Here is a 15105-nt window from a genome sequence, read left to right as displayed (position 1 = left end):
CAGATCTCGCTGTGAACCCCATGAGTGAAGCCGCCGGGCCGCCTCAGCGGCCGTAGGGCCCGCGCCACGGGGAAAACACATCCGGCCTCCTCGGAAAAGAGAGCCATGCTGTACCTCAGTACCCGGACGGAAAGGGCTTCGCAACGGGTGCAGGCAGCCCCCTCGAGAGCTGCCCGGGCGTGCTCCATCCCCAAACATGAGACACACATCTCATGAGAATCTCCATCCGTGATGTACCGAGGGCAAGAAAAAAAACACACCTTCTGTACATCTGATTGCCGGACATGCTGGTAGACTTCTTCTTCAGGTAAGACACACTGCTTGTAGGACTGGAGCTTTCTTCAAACAACATACAGAGCGCCTGCTGAATAGAAAAAAGCTAATGATGAGTGTATACAGGTGTGCTTTATACTCCTCCGGTTATTCCGTCACACCTTACCGTTCTAGCAACAAGCCAATAGGATTGGAGTGATTTCATTCACGTTCAGACCTGCTTCGCCTAGAGGCGTTCCCATAGTGTCGTAACCGACGCAGTTCGAGTTCCCTCGAAAGGGAACTGGAAGTTAAGGGGTTAAAGAAGCCACTTTGGACGATCTAAAGATTACAATGTCCAAAATGTGGTTTTATGAATTTGAATAAACAAATATTTTGGGGTTCAGAAAGTATGATGGTAATCTGAAGCCCTTTAAACTCTGCTGCAGAGACCCATCAGGCATGTGTTTCATAGCTGGACACCTCATTTCTATTATTACTACATGGCATGCATTATTGTGTTATTATTATGTTTTTCAGCAGCAGCATGTGTAGTCACAAATGCAGGCAACACTTCATTTCATCTTCTAACCCTACTGATTTTTTTAAACCAAGACATATCAATAACAAGGAGGTGTAGTCAACTGACCCCCAGCTGCATCCAGACTGGAAGAGACTCTCCACTTTTGCATTACTGCACTAAAGTTTTATTTGTGTACAGATGAAATTTTCCATGAATCAAGTCACTTCTGATCTCACACTCAGATAAAACATTTTCTGAACTGGCTGACTTCTATGTAAAGGTGATTCTCTGTGTCCAAATAAATTTAATCAGCAAGGACGGTGGCCTTTGTAGACCTTTATGACAAATTCATGGATACAGCACTTCAACGTACGTTTATTAATTTGTCATTCTAAAACACGGGGCTGCACAATGAAATTCAAGTTGAACTTGAACTAAAAGGGTTTTCAGTCCATCCATTGTGGGTCTCTGCCTGCTCATAGATCCTGAGACTTCATCAATAACGGTCTCATAAATTTACCTCAAGAGCAAATGGGGCTTTGGTTCAGGGTAGTTTCAGGTCCAATTCGTGATTCTTATACAAGTACAAAAGTAAAAAATGGCACATGTAATTTGTAAACACAATGAAAAATTCTAATATACGGTATAATGTTTTTCTGTACACAAAGAGGATTCTACTCAACAGCAAACCAAAGTTCTGTCAAATGAACTTCAAGCTGAGCCTTATTCAATATAAATCTTTTGCATGTAAGTGTGTAATTATGTTTTATTATAGCATGAAATATTGTATCTTGTTTTGAAAGGTAGAAAGGGACATGCTCAAACATATAGCCTAACTTTGAGTGTTTCTATAATATGCTATGGTGTGTTAGAGTTTGATGTGTGCAAAGAAAAACATATAATAATTAAATATAGGGTGAAGTCAGCTAAAATGACTCACTTTTTGGTAAATGACTAAAAAGACCATCTAATTAGCAATGCATGAGATGAGATCTAATGATGTTTTAATAAATTGGCATGGGTCTCTTAAACATTTATTTGTTAAAAAATATATATATATTTAAGAAAAAGTATAATTGTTTTGTAATTATAAGAATTTGAGTATCAGCATGTTGCCTCTGGCCTATTTTACATGATCTCAGGTAAAATGGGCCAGCTGTTTAGGTTAAATGTAAAGAGAGAACAACACAGTCATTTTAGCTGAAATCATTAAAATTTGTGCAGGAAACTTACATTATTGTCTTAGGTGTGACAAAGTAACAACGTCTTAAAAACATTTCATGCAATAAAATGTTGTGTGTGCGTTTTTGCATAGTGGTGTCTTTGTGCTGGTTTTGTGTGTAAAGTAACTTAAATTTTTTTTTTAGGTTTTACATGGATAGATACGTATTCACCTATGAACTTGTTTTGTACGCTCAATTTCTTTATAAATTTTCAGTAAGTGTGTGTGTGCACGTGGCCCATTTTAGCTCGCTGGTTTAGCAAGCTAAGAAAGTATCTAAAATTACTATTTTCACATAAATCTAAGTTTCTTTACAAATTTGAACTATTTGTATTTGAAAGAGCATGCAACACATCTTTCATAAACATTTTGCTTTGTTGGTAAGGTTACTTATAATTGCTTTAGTGATGAGTGAAATTTACTATGTCAAGCTCATTTTCCAAAGGATTTCTCTGATGTACTTCATGTAGGGTGTGCCCTGCCCACAATAGAAATCTCAGACCAATCAAAACTATTTTTACATGTAAACTAGTGTTGTAGCAACAATTCAAGATCAGTATTTCTGATTGTGAGTGCACTCACTCAATCTTGAATTGAAGCTATAAAGCTCCAACCTTATTTGGCCCATTTTACCTGAAGGCCCATTTTAGCTGACTTCACCCAAGATGTGTTCCTGGTGAAGCCAGGAAATGACTTAAAACTTTTTCTTTGCTGATCTGTCCTCACCTCCACAAAGCTGAAGGGCCCCACCCACTTTATAGAGTTTTTGATTGGCCAGCGGGCCGGCACAGATAACAACAAATCCACCAATGACGGCGCCCGTCAAGCCTGAGAAGAGGAAGATGCTCCAGAAGGTTCTAAAAACTGAGAGATGGGGAAAATGAGGCCTCATAAAAGATCATAATGTGAAAATAAGTTATTTATAGGAAGGAATAATACCAACCAATGGCAGAGTGGTGTTCATACGGTTCTGTGGGTAAACCGTGTGGCTCCACCCATGATCCAATTGGCTCATTAACAGGAAACGGGAAGAGGAAAGCGGCCTGGCAGACCTTTGATGGTGGCTGGTTTGCTGAAAGGAAGGAAGCCACTATGATACTGTCGTTTTGCAAAAACACACAGAAGTCTGACACAACTGTAATGGGGAGGTTCTTACAGATCCACAGGTCCCATATAGAGTATTCATTTGAAAGAGTCAGGAAAGAGCACCGCCAAAACAGACCCTCATGGAAGATCCTCACACCATGTATAGCCTGATAAATCACAAAACCAACTGTGATACATTTGAAAAATATGTCACTGTAGTCACTAAATGGTCTGTATTTGGTTTCGAAAATGTGTGTCTGTAAATAGGCAGTGTTTGGTTGATGATTGTGAAAACAGTGAACCGCAGCCAGCAGAAAATTAAATATTGTGTGCATCAATAAAATAAGAGTCAATAGGGGACAACTACAGAGTACACAGGTATTAAGGAGTGCTCAAATAACTGCACAACTAAAGAAGGGCTGACGGAGTTTATCGCTGATCTTAATCCAAGATTTTGAAGAATAAAGTAAAAAAAAATTTCCATGAAAAGATTTTACTTGGTTGCAGTGAACAGGCGAGAGTCTGTCAGTGATGTGGATGAGCATACGTTTCAAAAGTGAATGTCTTTCAAAAAATACGCTAACTCTATGCTACATGGAACAATTATCAAAACATGCACATATAATGAACAAGACATATGCAGTGGTGGAAGAAGTACTCAGATCTTTTACTTAATTGAGTGAAAAGACAAAAAAATCTAAATCAATTCTAGATTTGGTGTGACCACCCATATCCTTCTAAACAGCATATATTCTTCTATGTACACTTCACGGATTTTGTAAGCATGTTGTCAGGTGTATGATTACAGTATACTAAACAGGTGCTGATCATCAAGTGAAACACAATCATGAACTGAAACAGTTGTGTAGGATGATTACAAGTGTGTGAGGAATAGTACTATATTTTATTAGATTCTAATAAGTGATGCATTTGTGTGTTCATCACTTTAATGTTGCAGCTGGTGAAGGTGGAGCCGATTTAAATTAGTTTTTATAAAACTGGGTAGCTTGTGTTATTAAATAAATATAGTGCAGTAAACAGTACAATATTATATATTTGAGTATAGAGTAGCAGAAAATGGAATGGAAAAATACTTATTTCTGGATTTTTTAAATAAATATAACCACAAAAAATACCTTACCCTTGAAGCATTACTTTTTCTCATATCACTTAATTCCTGAAATCTATTTTTGCTTTACTGTGACCATAACACTCTATTCTTAGTTTAATGTATTTTTATTTCCTTTTACGGTTATTGATTTTATTTTCCTAATTATTCTGATGCATTTCATTGAATATCCTCTTTAAATTATCTTTACAAATGAACTTGTCAGAAGTGCTCAGTTTGAATACCTTGGTGCTGCCCTTCCTTTCGCTCAGGCTACTTCCTCCATAGCTGTCCCCTGGCTGGCTGCAGGACTCAGCAGCCAGCAGCCAGTACTCCGTCCCACAGGAGAGCAGTGTGAACAGAAACCCCGTTGCTCCGAAAAACAAAGCTAAGAAGAGTAGCACCTTCAGCCTCTCAGCAGCAGACATGTCTCAGTCCGTTTGTCTTTCTATCCAGACTGTTTGCTGTAGCTGCAAATCTGCACTTCCCCTTTTCTTCAGCCATTTTGCTCTCTTTGCTCTCTACAGCATTTCATGTTAAATGATTAGAATTATTATTTACTATTTGGTTGAACTGTACATCCATGTGTCCATTACTCTTCTGCTGCAAGAAATAAGTGACCACCATGACAAACACAAGCCTCTGGACTGCACTTCACTTGCCTTACTGACCAATGAGGTGCATGAAGTGCTTCAATGAAAATAAACTCTTGCATCATGTGTTGGTGAGTTTCAGGGGATACAGTTACAGGGTTTTTTTCACTCACACAAAAATAGCTGTGTTACGTTGAGAATAGAAGCCAGAGAGATAAGATAATCATGTTATTCTTGAGAGCACAACTTGAGAAACAGAAATCACAACTGTAGAAATATCTCCTTGGCATTTATTGGAATGCCAGCATTGAAATCCAGATTTGGTACAGTACAAGGCTATCCAGTATAACTGAGATCTAGGCAACAGTGATGGTCCAACAACAGTCATTCAAACTGCATGTTCATATATTAATATGACTTTTTTTAAAGACAAGTTGAAGACAAGAGATGATTAATACACATAAAAGGTGAAAAGAAAGCAGTGACGATTAGTCACAAAGCTGCAGGACAAAAGAAGACAGGACTTCGTGAACCCTGGGAAAAATGATTATAACAGATTTTTTGTAAATGCCTGACTTTTAATTTTAACAATCTAAATTCAAATGTATATTGCTTCCAGGTACTGAGGGACATTTCAAAAAAAGAGACGCAAACGAGAAAAGTAAATCAGGAATGGTCAGTACGCCTGGTGATTGTTTTTTTTCTTCTAACAATGTCCATGCCTGCACCTGTTTGATGACTTAAAGGACCAGTGTGTAGGATTTGGTGGCATTTAGTGGCATCTAGTGGCAAAGTTGCAAATTTGCACCCAACTGATAACCTTTGGTTCTTCCCTTTTCCAGCATTTGGCAGCTTAACTCAAAACGACACTCTCTAGAGCCAGTGTTTCTTTTGTCCATTCTGGGCCACTGTAGAAACACGGTAGTACAACATGGCAGACTACGTGGAAGAGGACCAGCTCCCTCTTCAGATATAAAGGGCCCATTGTAATGTAACGAAAACTATTCTTATTTTAAGGCAATTATACACTAATGAAAACATATTTATCGATGTTATATTTCTGCCAGTATCCTCCTAAATCTTACAAACTGGTCCTTTAATGACCATAAAGGTGTTTTATTCAATGAGGCTTGTGGAAAATGACGTCTTGCTTCTTGAAACAACCATTATTTTATATACCATCGCAAGAACCCAACCCATATACACAGACAAGTGCATTTATACAGGACTCATGTTGATTAATTACATATTACGACCCTGTGAGGATATAAGTACATAATATACGAGGCACGCAGAAATGAAAGATTTATCACCTATTATTAATCTACTTGCAGTAAACATTTTATTTGAGGATCCTTTGGGCTGAGTCACCTCTTTCCTCTAATTTGTGAGGATATTGCCACTCTTTCGGCAGTTTGTTTGGTCCACTGTCGCTTTCCATCCGAATGAACAGGTTTGTCGGAGCATCCGCGCAAAGGCTCAAGGGACTTTTACAGCATGTGAGGTCTTGTGGCGCTTCCTCCTCTTTCCTCAGCCTCCACTCCCTCCACACCCCACCCTACGCCTAAGACATGACTCCGAATACGGGGTTGTGGCGGCAGATGCTCGGCCCAATCTCCTCGTAGTCTTTCTTGGTGTGGCACACCTGGTAAAACTCAGGCTGCCAAAACACAAATAGTCCTGGTTAAAAGTCATTCACCCCCCTTACATGTCATAGTGTGTTTAGTGAAGTGAAAACTCTCAATAAAAGAACATTCAGAATTTTCAATTATTTGCTGGTGTCAAAAATGTTTGTAAAAAGCTGCAGAGAGATGATTGTGTGTTGTTAGAGATGCTGAGAGCTCCGTCGTTAATACTCACAGTAGATGCCAGCATTGATCCTCCAAACCACACAGCGTACCTCTGCATGTGGTGAGTGATGACTTGCACGTCGATGGGCTTGGGCTACAACAAAAGAAGTTAATTTCATCAGTAGTAAACGAAACCACTTCCTGTCTTGTACAGGCTGCAACATGCAGGGTTCGTGAACATTTTCAATTCACAAACTTTCCAAGAAGGTCGACTTCAAAAGTACAGTTGGTGGATTCATCATCGTCCTCCCTCCATTTCCTCACCTTCAGTTTGCCGCCACTCAGCTCTTCGCTCATCTTCAGTCGTGCGTCCACAGTCCGCTTGAGGTCCCTCTGCATGCGTCTGCCAAAGTCCCTGAACATAGTGGAGCCTCCGGAGAGCACGATGTTCTGCGACAGGAGGAGGTTAGACGTTGACATAAACAGCCACAGACACTAACAGTGACAGTAATTGGAGCAGCTGCGGAGGCATGCGTTTCCGCACCTTGTACAGTGGGCGTCTGACGTCAATGGGACAGTTCTGGATAACTTCGTCCACCACCTCCGAGATCGGCTGGGTGAAGTCTGGGTTGGCAAACTGGACAAGATCAAATAGAAAAAGAATTCTCAAAAATCCGCATGATACGAGTACAATACACTACCTACTACTACTTTCCCCGTTTATACACTGCAACAGAAATACATTTTCCATTTCACCAAACATTTTTAGCAAAACAAAAAAGTGATAATTTCACTTTAAAATTGCACAATTCAAGACACAATAGACAACTGATTTTAAAAGGTAAGGAATTTTTCACTCGATATGACAATTTTCTTAATAACTCTGCAGGCTGTTGCTGCACAACTGCCATTTAAATCCAGACAAACTGAGGCTAGTGGTGGTGTCCAAAGCTACACTGTTCCTCATTTACTGAAGCAGGGAGCTGAAACGTTACACTGCATCATCTAGCAGCAGCAGCAGCAGCAGCAGCAGCATGAACAGAACATATCTCAGGGAGGGTTCACACCTAAAGGACCGGTTCCTAATTCGAACAAATGCTAGGATAATAAATTGTTTAACATGTCCAAATGGTCCGGTTTGCAAAAACTCAAAAAGTCCAGAAATTGTACAAAAAAGCCACGAGGTGGAAATGTCATTTGATTATTGGTCATACAGTCAGCAGGTAAGAAAACAATAAATCTGTCCAAATTTCTACTTGGATAGGCTATTTTACATCATGGAGCACATACAGGTTCATGTTGGTGTTGGTCTGAGTGCATATCAGCAGACTTTAGAGGGTCACACATACGAATGTCTCGTAAGACTAGCATAAATAATTTAATAATGCAGGCATTTAGAGGAAGAAGCTCTGCATCAGACTGTCTTATCACAGATCACTTCATGACTTGTTCTGTCATACGAAGTGTACCAGTGAAGTACGTAGGCCACAATTGCAAACACACAAAAAAACGTTGGCCCCATGCAAAAGACTAGTAAAGGTCTATCATAAAAGCAGCTTGTGTTTACAGAAACCATATGGATCTCCTTGAATTAATTAATGCATATAGATTCCTACATACTACACACATAAAAAAGTTCAATATATCAAAAGGTGCCGACCTTTTATCAAGAAATATTAGCTTACACATATTATAATAATATACACAGTAATTTTTCTGTTCTATATATTCATACTGAAGATCAGGTGAGCGTTAGCCCTTCTGCTCAACAGGAGGTTTCCGTCCTCCCTGAACAAGGTCGGTGTGAACCCCCCTTAAAAACGATGTATTATACCTCAGGGTGGAAGAAGATCTCAGGCCCCAGGAAGCGCTCGTAGCCGACGTCGATGGTGAACTCCTTCTTTGAGATGGCGTTGATGCCCGTGTACTGTTTGATCCACTTGGAGCCATCTGTGTCGTACTTGTTAAACTCCTTCACAAGGTCGGGGCAGACGTAGCTAAACCGTTCCTAAAAAAACAAAACAATAAAAGTACAACTTTAAGAGGATACAATAAAAAATGTTGTGTATCGTGGAAACTGTATATTTCCCGGTGCAGAACAAATTAATAAGTTACAACAAACTGTTGTCTTTTGGTATTTATTAAAGGAAGAAAGAAACAGAGGAGTACACACACACACACACACACAAAAAAAACGTCTACCACCTGGGGCAGTATCATAACAATTTCACAGATGTTCATACACACACATAAATCCTGGCATGGCCTTGTGGACCGTATAATACTAGAGAATGTGACTATAAGTAGATATATGTATATAGATGAAGTTTCTGTTACCACATTGTGGAAATGCAATAAGACGTAGCACTAGTATTTATGAAGCACTGTTGACAACAATGTGAATGGAGACCAAAACCAAATGTAATATAAAACTTTTGGTTAAATATGTTCTGACCCTTTAAAGGCAGAATGTTCGCTGGAGGTGAACATGTTTTTGTTTAAAACTTGAAGTGAGTGCTATGCTTCTGTAGCTGCACTGACCTCTTGTGGCCAGGCTGAGCAATGCATGACAGGCATAGCTAACATAACCAGTACCATCTGTTGAAGGTGTCGCTTCCTTTTATGGGACCTTCTGTGTGCAGGTTACAATACAGAATCAGAGCATGACTGAAAATGTGAGAACATAATATCCTTAAACTGACACAACCTCTTTTTGATATTTGATCCTGTGTTGAGGATATCTCAACAGTATCACATACAAAGCTGCACCAGGTTAACTTCTTTGTACAGGAGCAAGATATTGGGTGGAGTATCAATTGAAGAGTTTGCAAAATATGATGTTCTTTAAGTCTTGTCACTTTGCTATAAACTATCAAATATTGGCGGGGTTGGTAAATATTAACATTTTATATTAGCATTAGCTTGTAATGTTTCTAAAAGATTTCAAGAACACTGACCTTGACAGCTTTAGCCGTCTCCAGGGACTGTTCAGGAGGTATCCCCACCTCTCGTTCCCTCAGCAGCTGTTGGGTGAAGTATGTGATGTCTCGACCGGCGATGGGGATGTGCTTAATGCAGCTACCGATGACGTAGCCTTCAGCCTAGAATACAAACTTGCATGAGTTCGGGGGTCGAGAACGAGGAATAGAGAAAAAACATAATGCTGAAAGAGAGACACTTACCACTGGGATGACGTGTGTGACTCCATCGCCACTGTCGATCACAGTCCCTGTCAGGGTCCGTTCTCCCACCTGTCTGGATGTCCAGGAGGCAGCCAGCGCCAGGACAGCCTGATGCAGGAAGTCATAGTTTTAATTTAAAAATAATGCTATCGTAAAGAGCAAGGTGAGATCATCATGGCCAAGCAACTGCGGCTGAAACTTAAAAAAGGAGAAGTGAAAATGTGCATTTCCTCATAAAACCTTTTAAACACATTACATTCTGAGAGAAAGAGCGAAATCTAATTTTATCTACAGCCTACACGTCTGGCTTCAAATGTTTTAACTAGTTGAGAGTGCTGTGAAATTGTAGTTTAAGGCCAGCTATAGTAGTTTGTTTATTCACAATTTTAGCCACTTCGTTTTGCATTTGCACAGTGTTAATTTCAGGTGCTGGGATGTTTTGGAAACTTACCTGAACAGCGATATAGAGACCTGGGACATTGAATGACTCAAACATGATCTCTGCTGTATACTCTCTGTTTTCCGGTGTGTTGAGAGGAGGTTCTGTCTGGGGGTGAGAACAACTGTAAACCACTTTTCAACTTTAATTTCTAGTAAAGGTCAACACATGCTACAGGATACACTCATTATTGACCTGCTTTCCTATTTTGAAATCTCTTGAAAGTAGATAATTCTTGGCGGTACAAGGTGTGGTCTTGGCTTACATTCTTTTTCCCCCTCAAGCCACAATTTCAGTTTTTGTGTGTAAATTTAGTAAAAAAAAGACAAGACAAAGAAATAAGAATCACTGCCTGATCCTCGCCTGAGGCTTTTAACTCTATTCTTACCAAAAGAAAGTAATGGTCTTCAGGTTCTGCCCGCAGATACTTGAAGATGATCTGCTCCATAAATCTCTCCATCAGGTCCCAGTCTTCCACTATCCCGTGACGGATGGGCCACTGGAAACAAAAGAGGGAAAACAGTGCAAAGGTCAGTCTCTTGTTGAAGCCTAAAAAGAGCCTCCCACCTGACTCCCTTCCACTTTCCTGCCTACCTTTGTTGCATATGAGGGTTTTTCGATGGCTTCATCCCCGATGAAGAAGTCCAGGTCATCAACACCCCTCATCATCCTGCGCTGGGCCTGGTCTCCGACCTTGGCCGATTCTTTGATTGCAATACCTAGACGTGATCAGAAAATGTGATGATGTTTAATTCAGTCCGAGACTCCTTCAGCTGCGCAGTGATAAGAGACGCTACAGGAAGTCATTCCCACTGCCCACTGCAATTAAAATGTATGACTCCCCTCTGGGCATGGACAGAGGCTTTTTTCATCTGAATGACAATGCACACTCTTCACTCATTTGCACAGACTTTTACTCTATTTATGTATACCAGCATAGTAGTTGAATGAATATATACAGCACATTTGTTAATCATATTTAATTTTTTATTTGTTAATCTACCTAATGCTTGTTTTACACACATCTCACGTGTTTTGTGTAAGTTGTGCGTGTTTTGTTACTGTAACTGTTTGTGTATTTTATTTTTGTAAACCGATGCAAATTGTAACACTGCAATTTCTCTTTGGGGATAAATTCAGTACCTACCTACCTATCCATCTATCAGATGCTCACTGGATGTAGACTCAGAAAGGTTAAAGAAAGATGAGTTTTTATTTTGGGCTAGACAATTTTTATTTATCAACAAAAAGACCTACCACTGACAGAATATAAACTTAAAGAAACTACGAAATATTTAGAAGATGTCGCAAATGTATGGGTTATTTTTTTATGCTCGGTAATTTCCTAAATCCTGTAGTTTATAGCAATTCTTTGTCCAACAGGAATAAATAGTGGGGGCTTTTTTCAGCTCTGGATTAATTAACAGTATATGGTGTCCAATTGAGTATTTACAGTCAGCCCCACAATACACATCAACGTGTTTAATAATCATCCAACCAGCGGAACTTCAGAAATGAAGGACATCTTACCAAAAAGTGCAGTAAATTATATAATGTGCATAACAAAACAAAGTTTTTCTCTTCAGGGAAACTTTTAAACTTGCCTTTATCTATAGCTAATGGTAGTATAACTGAACGCAACTGTGCACATAGAGACCTTTGACTTTTGGTTAAGTTTTGCTTCACATCCAGCTGTTTTTCATGAGACAACATGTCCCTAAGAATGTACAATCTCGTGGTAAGTTGTCTAGCTGCTGACTGTGTCCCTGGACTGTGTGGTAAAAGGAAGTTGATCTGAAACTGTCATCTTGTGGCAAATTGTTAAAATTAGATTCCTCATTTAATAGTTACTTAATTACAAACCCTTAGAAACTATAATAGGTTTGACAATGCAAAATGGTACTGTATGGTAACCGTTGAACAATTGCATTATATATTTATAAATGTTATTTGTATAACACAGTTATATACTTAAACTGAAATGAAAAATTCTACTTAAAATGAGCATAATGTGATTAAACCTAATTTGTTTTGAGACGTGTTTATTTACTTACATGATGGTATGATGAACTGTGGTTCTGTATTTCCTGCATAACCAAGCTTTGTATACCTAAAAGAGGAACAAAATTAAAAGGTTTAGTTACAGTTGCTCCATTTTGGTAAAGTGTTTTGCTGGAAACTACAAACCGGTAAAAAGGTACGTTAACGGAGAAACAGCCAAAATAATCTGGATGATATGCTTACTGCTATGAGGAATGTCCAGGAAGTAACGTTAGCATCAGTAGCTAGCAGCGGCTAATTCCAATGATAAAGTATTATTCACAATAAAAGCATACACAGTAAAATAGTCTGGCACTTTGGTGTGCTAATTTCTAGAACTTACTCTGCTTATACACTCAACATAAGAATAAACAAGTAAACAAATGCGGCTAAGTAACGCTAGCACCATTCAGCCTAGACGGGGCGTTAGCTGGAAGTTTGACAGCCTCTTATGTGGGCAATGGTAACCAGGCTAACGCTAACTAGCATTCTGTTTTTGTTACTTACCCCGTACCACAGTCAACAACACAAGCCGGTAGCCGACCAGCCATGCTTGCTCTCCTTTTATCTATCTACAAGCAAATATATCAGGCGCCCGATGTGAACGGATATCTTAACAGCAACTGATTTAAATCGTAGCAGCCTGAATGAATAGCAATCACGACCGATTCAGGAGCTTCCGGGTTTGGTTAAAATTTCTTCTAGTGCAGAGTCAGCAGCTACAAAGACACAATACTGCCCCCTAGTGCATGGCGACTATTATTGCATCGAGTATGCTGTTTAGCCTATTCTTTATTTGAATGTTGAAAATAAGTGTAACATGTCCTTAATTTCAGTTAGGTATAGTAAGATTTAAATACTTAGAAATTGTATTTGTCACATTCAAACAGCATGTGCAGGGTTATGGTTAGTACTCTTAAGTTAGTACTCTTTTTTTTTAAGTGGCACAAATATTTCCCCAGTGCAACAGTATTTTTAGTGTCTTAAGTTCATGTGTGTTCAGCACTTTTATGTGTATGACACAGAAAATAACATAACTAACAATATCATTAAAATATCATTATCATAAATTTGAATTTATATAATTTATACTCTATGTATTGTATACACATAAAATTCAATTAAAATATATATTTTTTAGTTTACAATGTTAAATACAATGTTGCAGGAATTTTCCCTTTTTACATTGGTTTTACACTTAACAAAAATTTGAACCAACCTCATATCACCATGCTGACTCCAGCAGATGATATTAGTGATTTAGGTGCCATCAAAGGCCAGACAAAATGGTCCTTACCCTCCACAACTGCATGGAGGGCCACTGATAAAGACAATACATGAGCAGGAAAGAGCTTTAGGGCTTGATTCTGGCTTCAGAGCGCCTTAGCACATTAGAGCCAATCCCAGAGCCTGAGAACATTGGCCCTTTGTCCCCAGGCAGACTCATCACTCACACAAAAGACTCTTCACCACACCGACTCTCCTAGAAAAGCCCTTGGCTCTGCTGCTCCTGATAGAAACAGTTCCTATTCTCTTTGCTGTTGAGCCACTTGATAGAAACTCTCTATCAAGAACTGCGGGTGAAACAATTTGTTTCAACATTGTCAGTGCTGGAGCAAAGATTTGCCAGGAGCCCACTATGAAAGAAGGACTTTCCTTTTACATCACTAAGATGAATGGTACAAAACACAAGGCTTTTGTCCTATCTTTTTAGTAGAACTGAGCAACAACATCATCTCATAATGACTGTAAAACACTAGAATTGGTCTTATGAGGTAATTATTCAGACCAACTGGCAAGTCACAATGAACACAAACCATCCATCCATCGTCAACCGCTTATCCTGCGTACAGGGTCGCGGGGGGCTGGAGCCAATCCCAGCTGACATTGGGCGAAAGGTGTGGTAGACCCAGGACAGGTCGCCAGTCCATCGCAGGGCCACAAATAGACAAACAATCACTCACGCTCACACTCACACCTAAGGATAATTTAGGGTCACCAATTAACCTAGTCCGCATGTCTTTGGACAGTGGGAGGAAGCCGGAGCACCTGGAGAGAACCCACGCAGACACGGGGAGAACATGCAAACTCCACATAGAAAGGCCAGGCAACCAGGGTTTGAACCCGCGACCTTCTTTGAACACAAACCTTTATTTTTAAAGATCTTACCCTTGTGGGTTAACAAAGTGCCTCAGGAATAAAAACAAGTTAACTATTAAATTGAGATAAAGAAATATAAATCTTGAGGGGAAAAGGGAATTGAAATTAAATTGATTAAAGATAGATTTGGAGTAGTAGATGTTCAAGAACAGTAATTTAACAGATAGACTATTATAAAATTGCATTTCATCTTATCTAATCCTGGTGAACAGATTTTGTTAAACACTTTAAATAGCTCTAGTCTTTGTGACTGTGTGTCTTTTGCCAGATAAACTATATTGTTCTCTTTCTCTGCTATGGGCTCACTTGGTCCCGTAAGTAGCTTAAGGTGGCTAATGCTAGCTGGGTCAGTGTGCTGACTTTTCTTTTTGTGCTACTGTTCCACTACATTTTACCATTATCCTGTAATTGTCACTTGTGGCTACAGTGCCTGTAATTCAGCAAAAAGTTACAAGAAAACAAAACAACAACAATAATGGTGACCAACAGCTGTACAAGTTGTTGTAAGTTAGTTTACAGAAATAACTTGCAGGCCTATGTAATATAGCCTAGATAGAGCAAGTGATTTAGCACTTCTAGATATTAAAGTGAGACTAGACTATTGAAAAAAGAAAGAACCCAATCTCAGTCTTAGAAATCAAGAGTTGATTTCATAGTCAATAAACCCAATTGTTCACCTAAGGGGATTTGCTGCAACATGCTTTTGGTGG

At 39.3% G+C, this 15105-nt stretch overlaps 2 protein-coding genes across 2 annotated transcripts in view; both read right to left on the bottom strand.

Moving 5' to 3' along the window:
* Positions 1-4939, bottom strand: part of LOC123977278 (transmembrane protein 182-like) — an 11363-nt gene extending 6424 nt beyond the window's left edge. Inside the window, exons 1-4 of the mRNA XM_046059852.1 lie at positions 4437-4939; positions 3154-3250; positions 2941-3069; positions 2724-2861 (exon numbers count right to left, since the gene is read on the bottom strand). Of these exons, the coding sequence (XP_045915808.1) occupies positions 2724-2861; positions 2941-3069; positions 3154-3250; positions 4437-4619 (547 nt within the window). The 5' untranslated portion in view covers positions 4620-4939. The remainder of the gene's footprint in view (positions 1-2723; positions 2862-2940; positions 3070-3153; positions 3251-4436) is intronic.
* A 117-nt stretch (positions 4940-5056) lies between these two features.
* On the bottom strand, positions 5057-12934 carry LOC123977268 (actin-related protein 3). Its single transcript, XM_046059840.1, has 12 exons — positions 12743-12934; positions 12250-12305; positions 10790-10914; positions 10584-10694; positions 10208-10303; positions 9757-9864; positions 9532-9675; positions 8409-8582; positions 7119-7211; positions 6899-7024; positions 6645-6728; positions 5057-6444 (listed from the first exon to the last, which is right to left on the bottom strand). The coding sequence occupies exons 1-12, from the start codon at positions 12784-12786 to the stop codon at positions 6349-6351; spliced, it is 1257 nt and encodes a 418-aa protein (XP_045915796.1). The 5' UTR covers positions 12787-12934; the 3' UTR covers positions 5057-6348.
* Positions 12935-15105: the final 2171 nt, after the last annotated feature.

This window comes from Micropterus dolomieu, linkage group LG01 (genome assembly GCF_021292245.1).
Source record: "Micropterus dolomieu isolate WLL.071019.BEF.003 ecotype Adirondacks linkage group LG01, ASM2129224v1, whole genome shotgun sequence".
Classification (NCBI taxonomy): Eukaryota; Metazoa; Chordata; class Actinopteri; order Centrarchiformes; family Centrarchidae; genus Micropterus; species Micropterus dolomieu.
The sequence above is the reverse complement of the archived record's forward strand: the minus strand, read 5'-3'. Positions and strand labels throughout refer to the sequence as shown.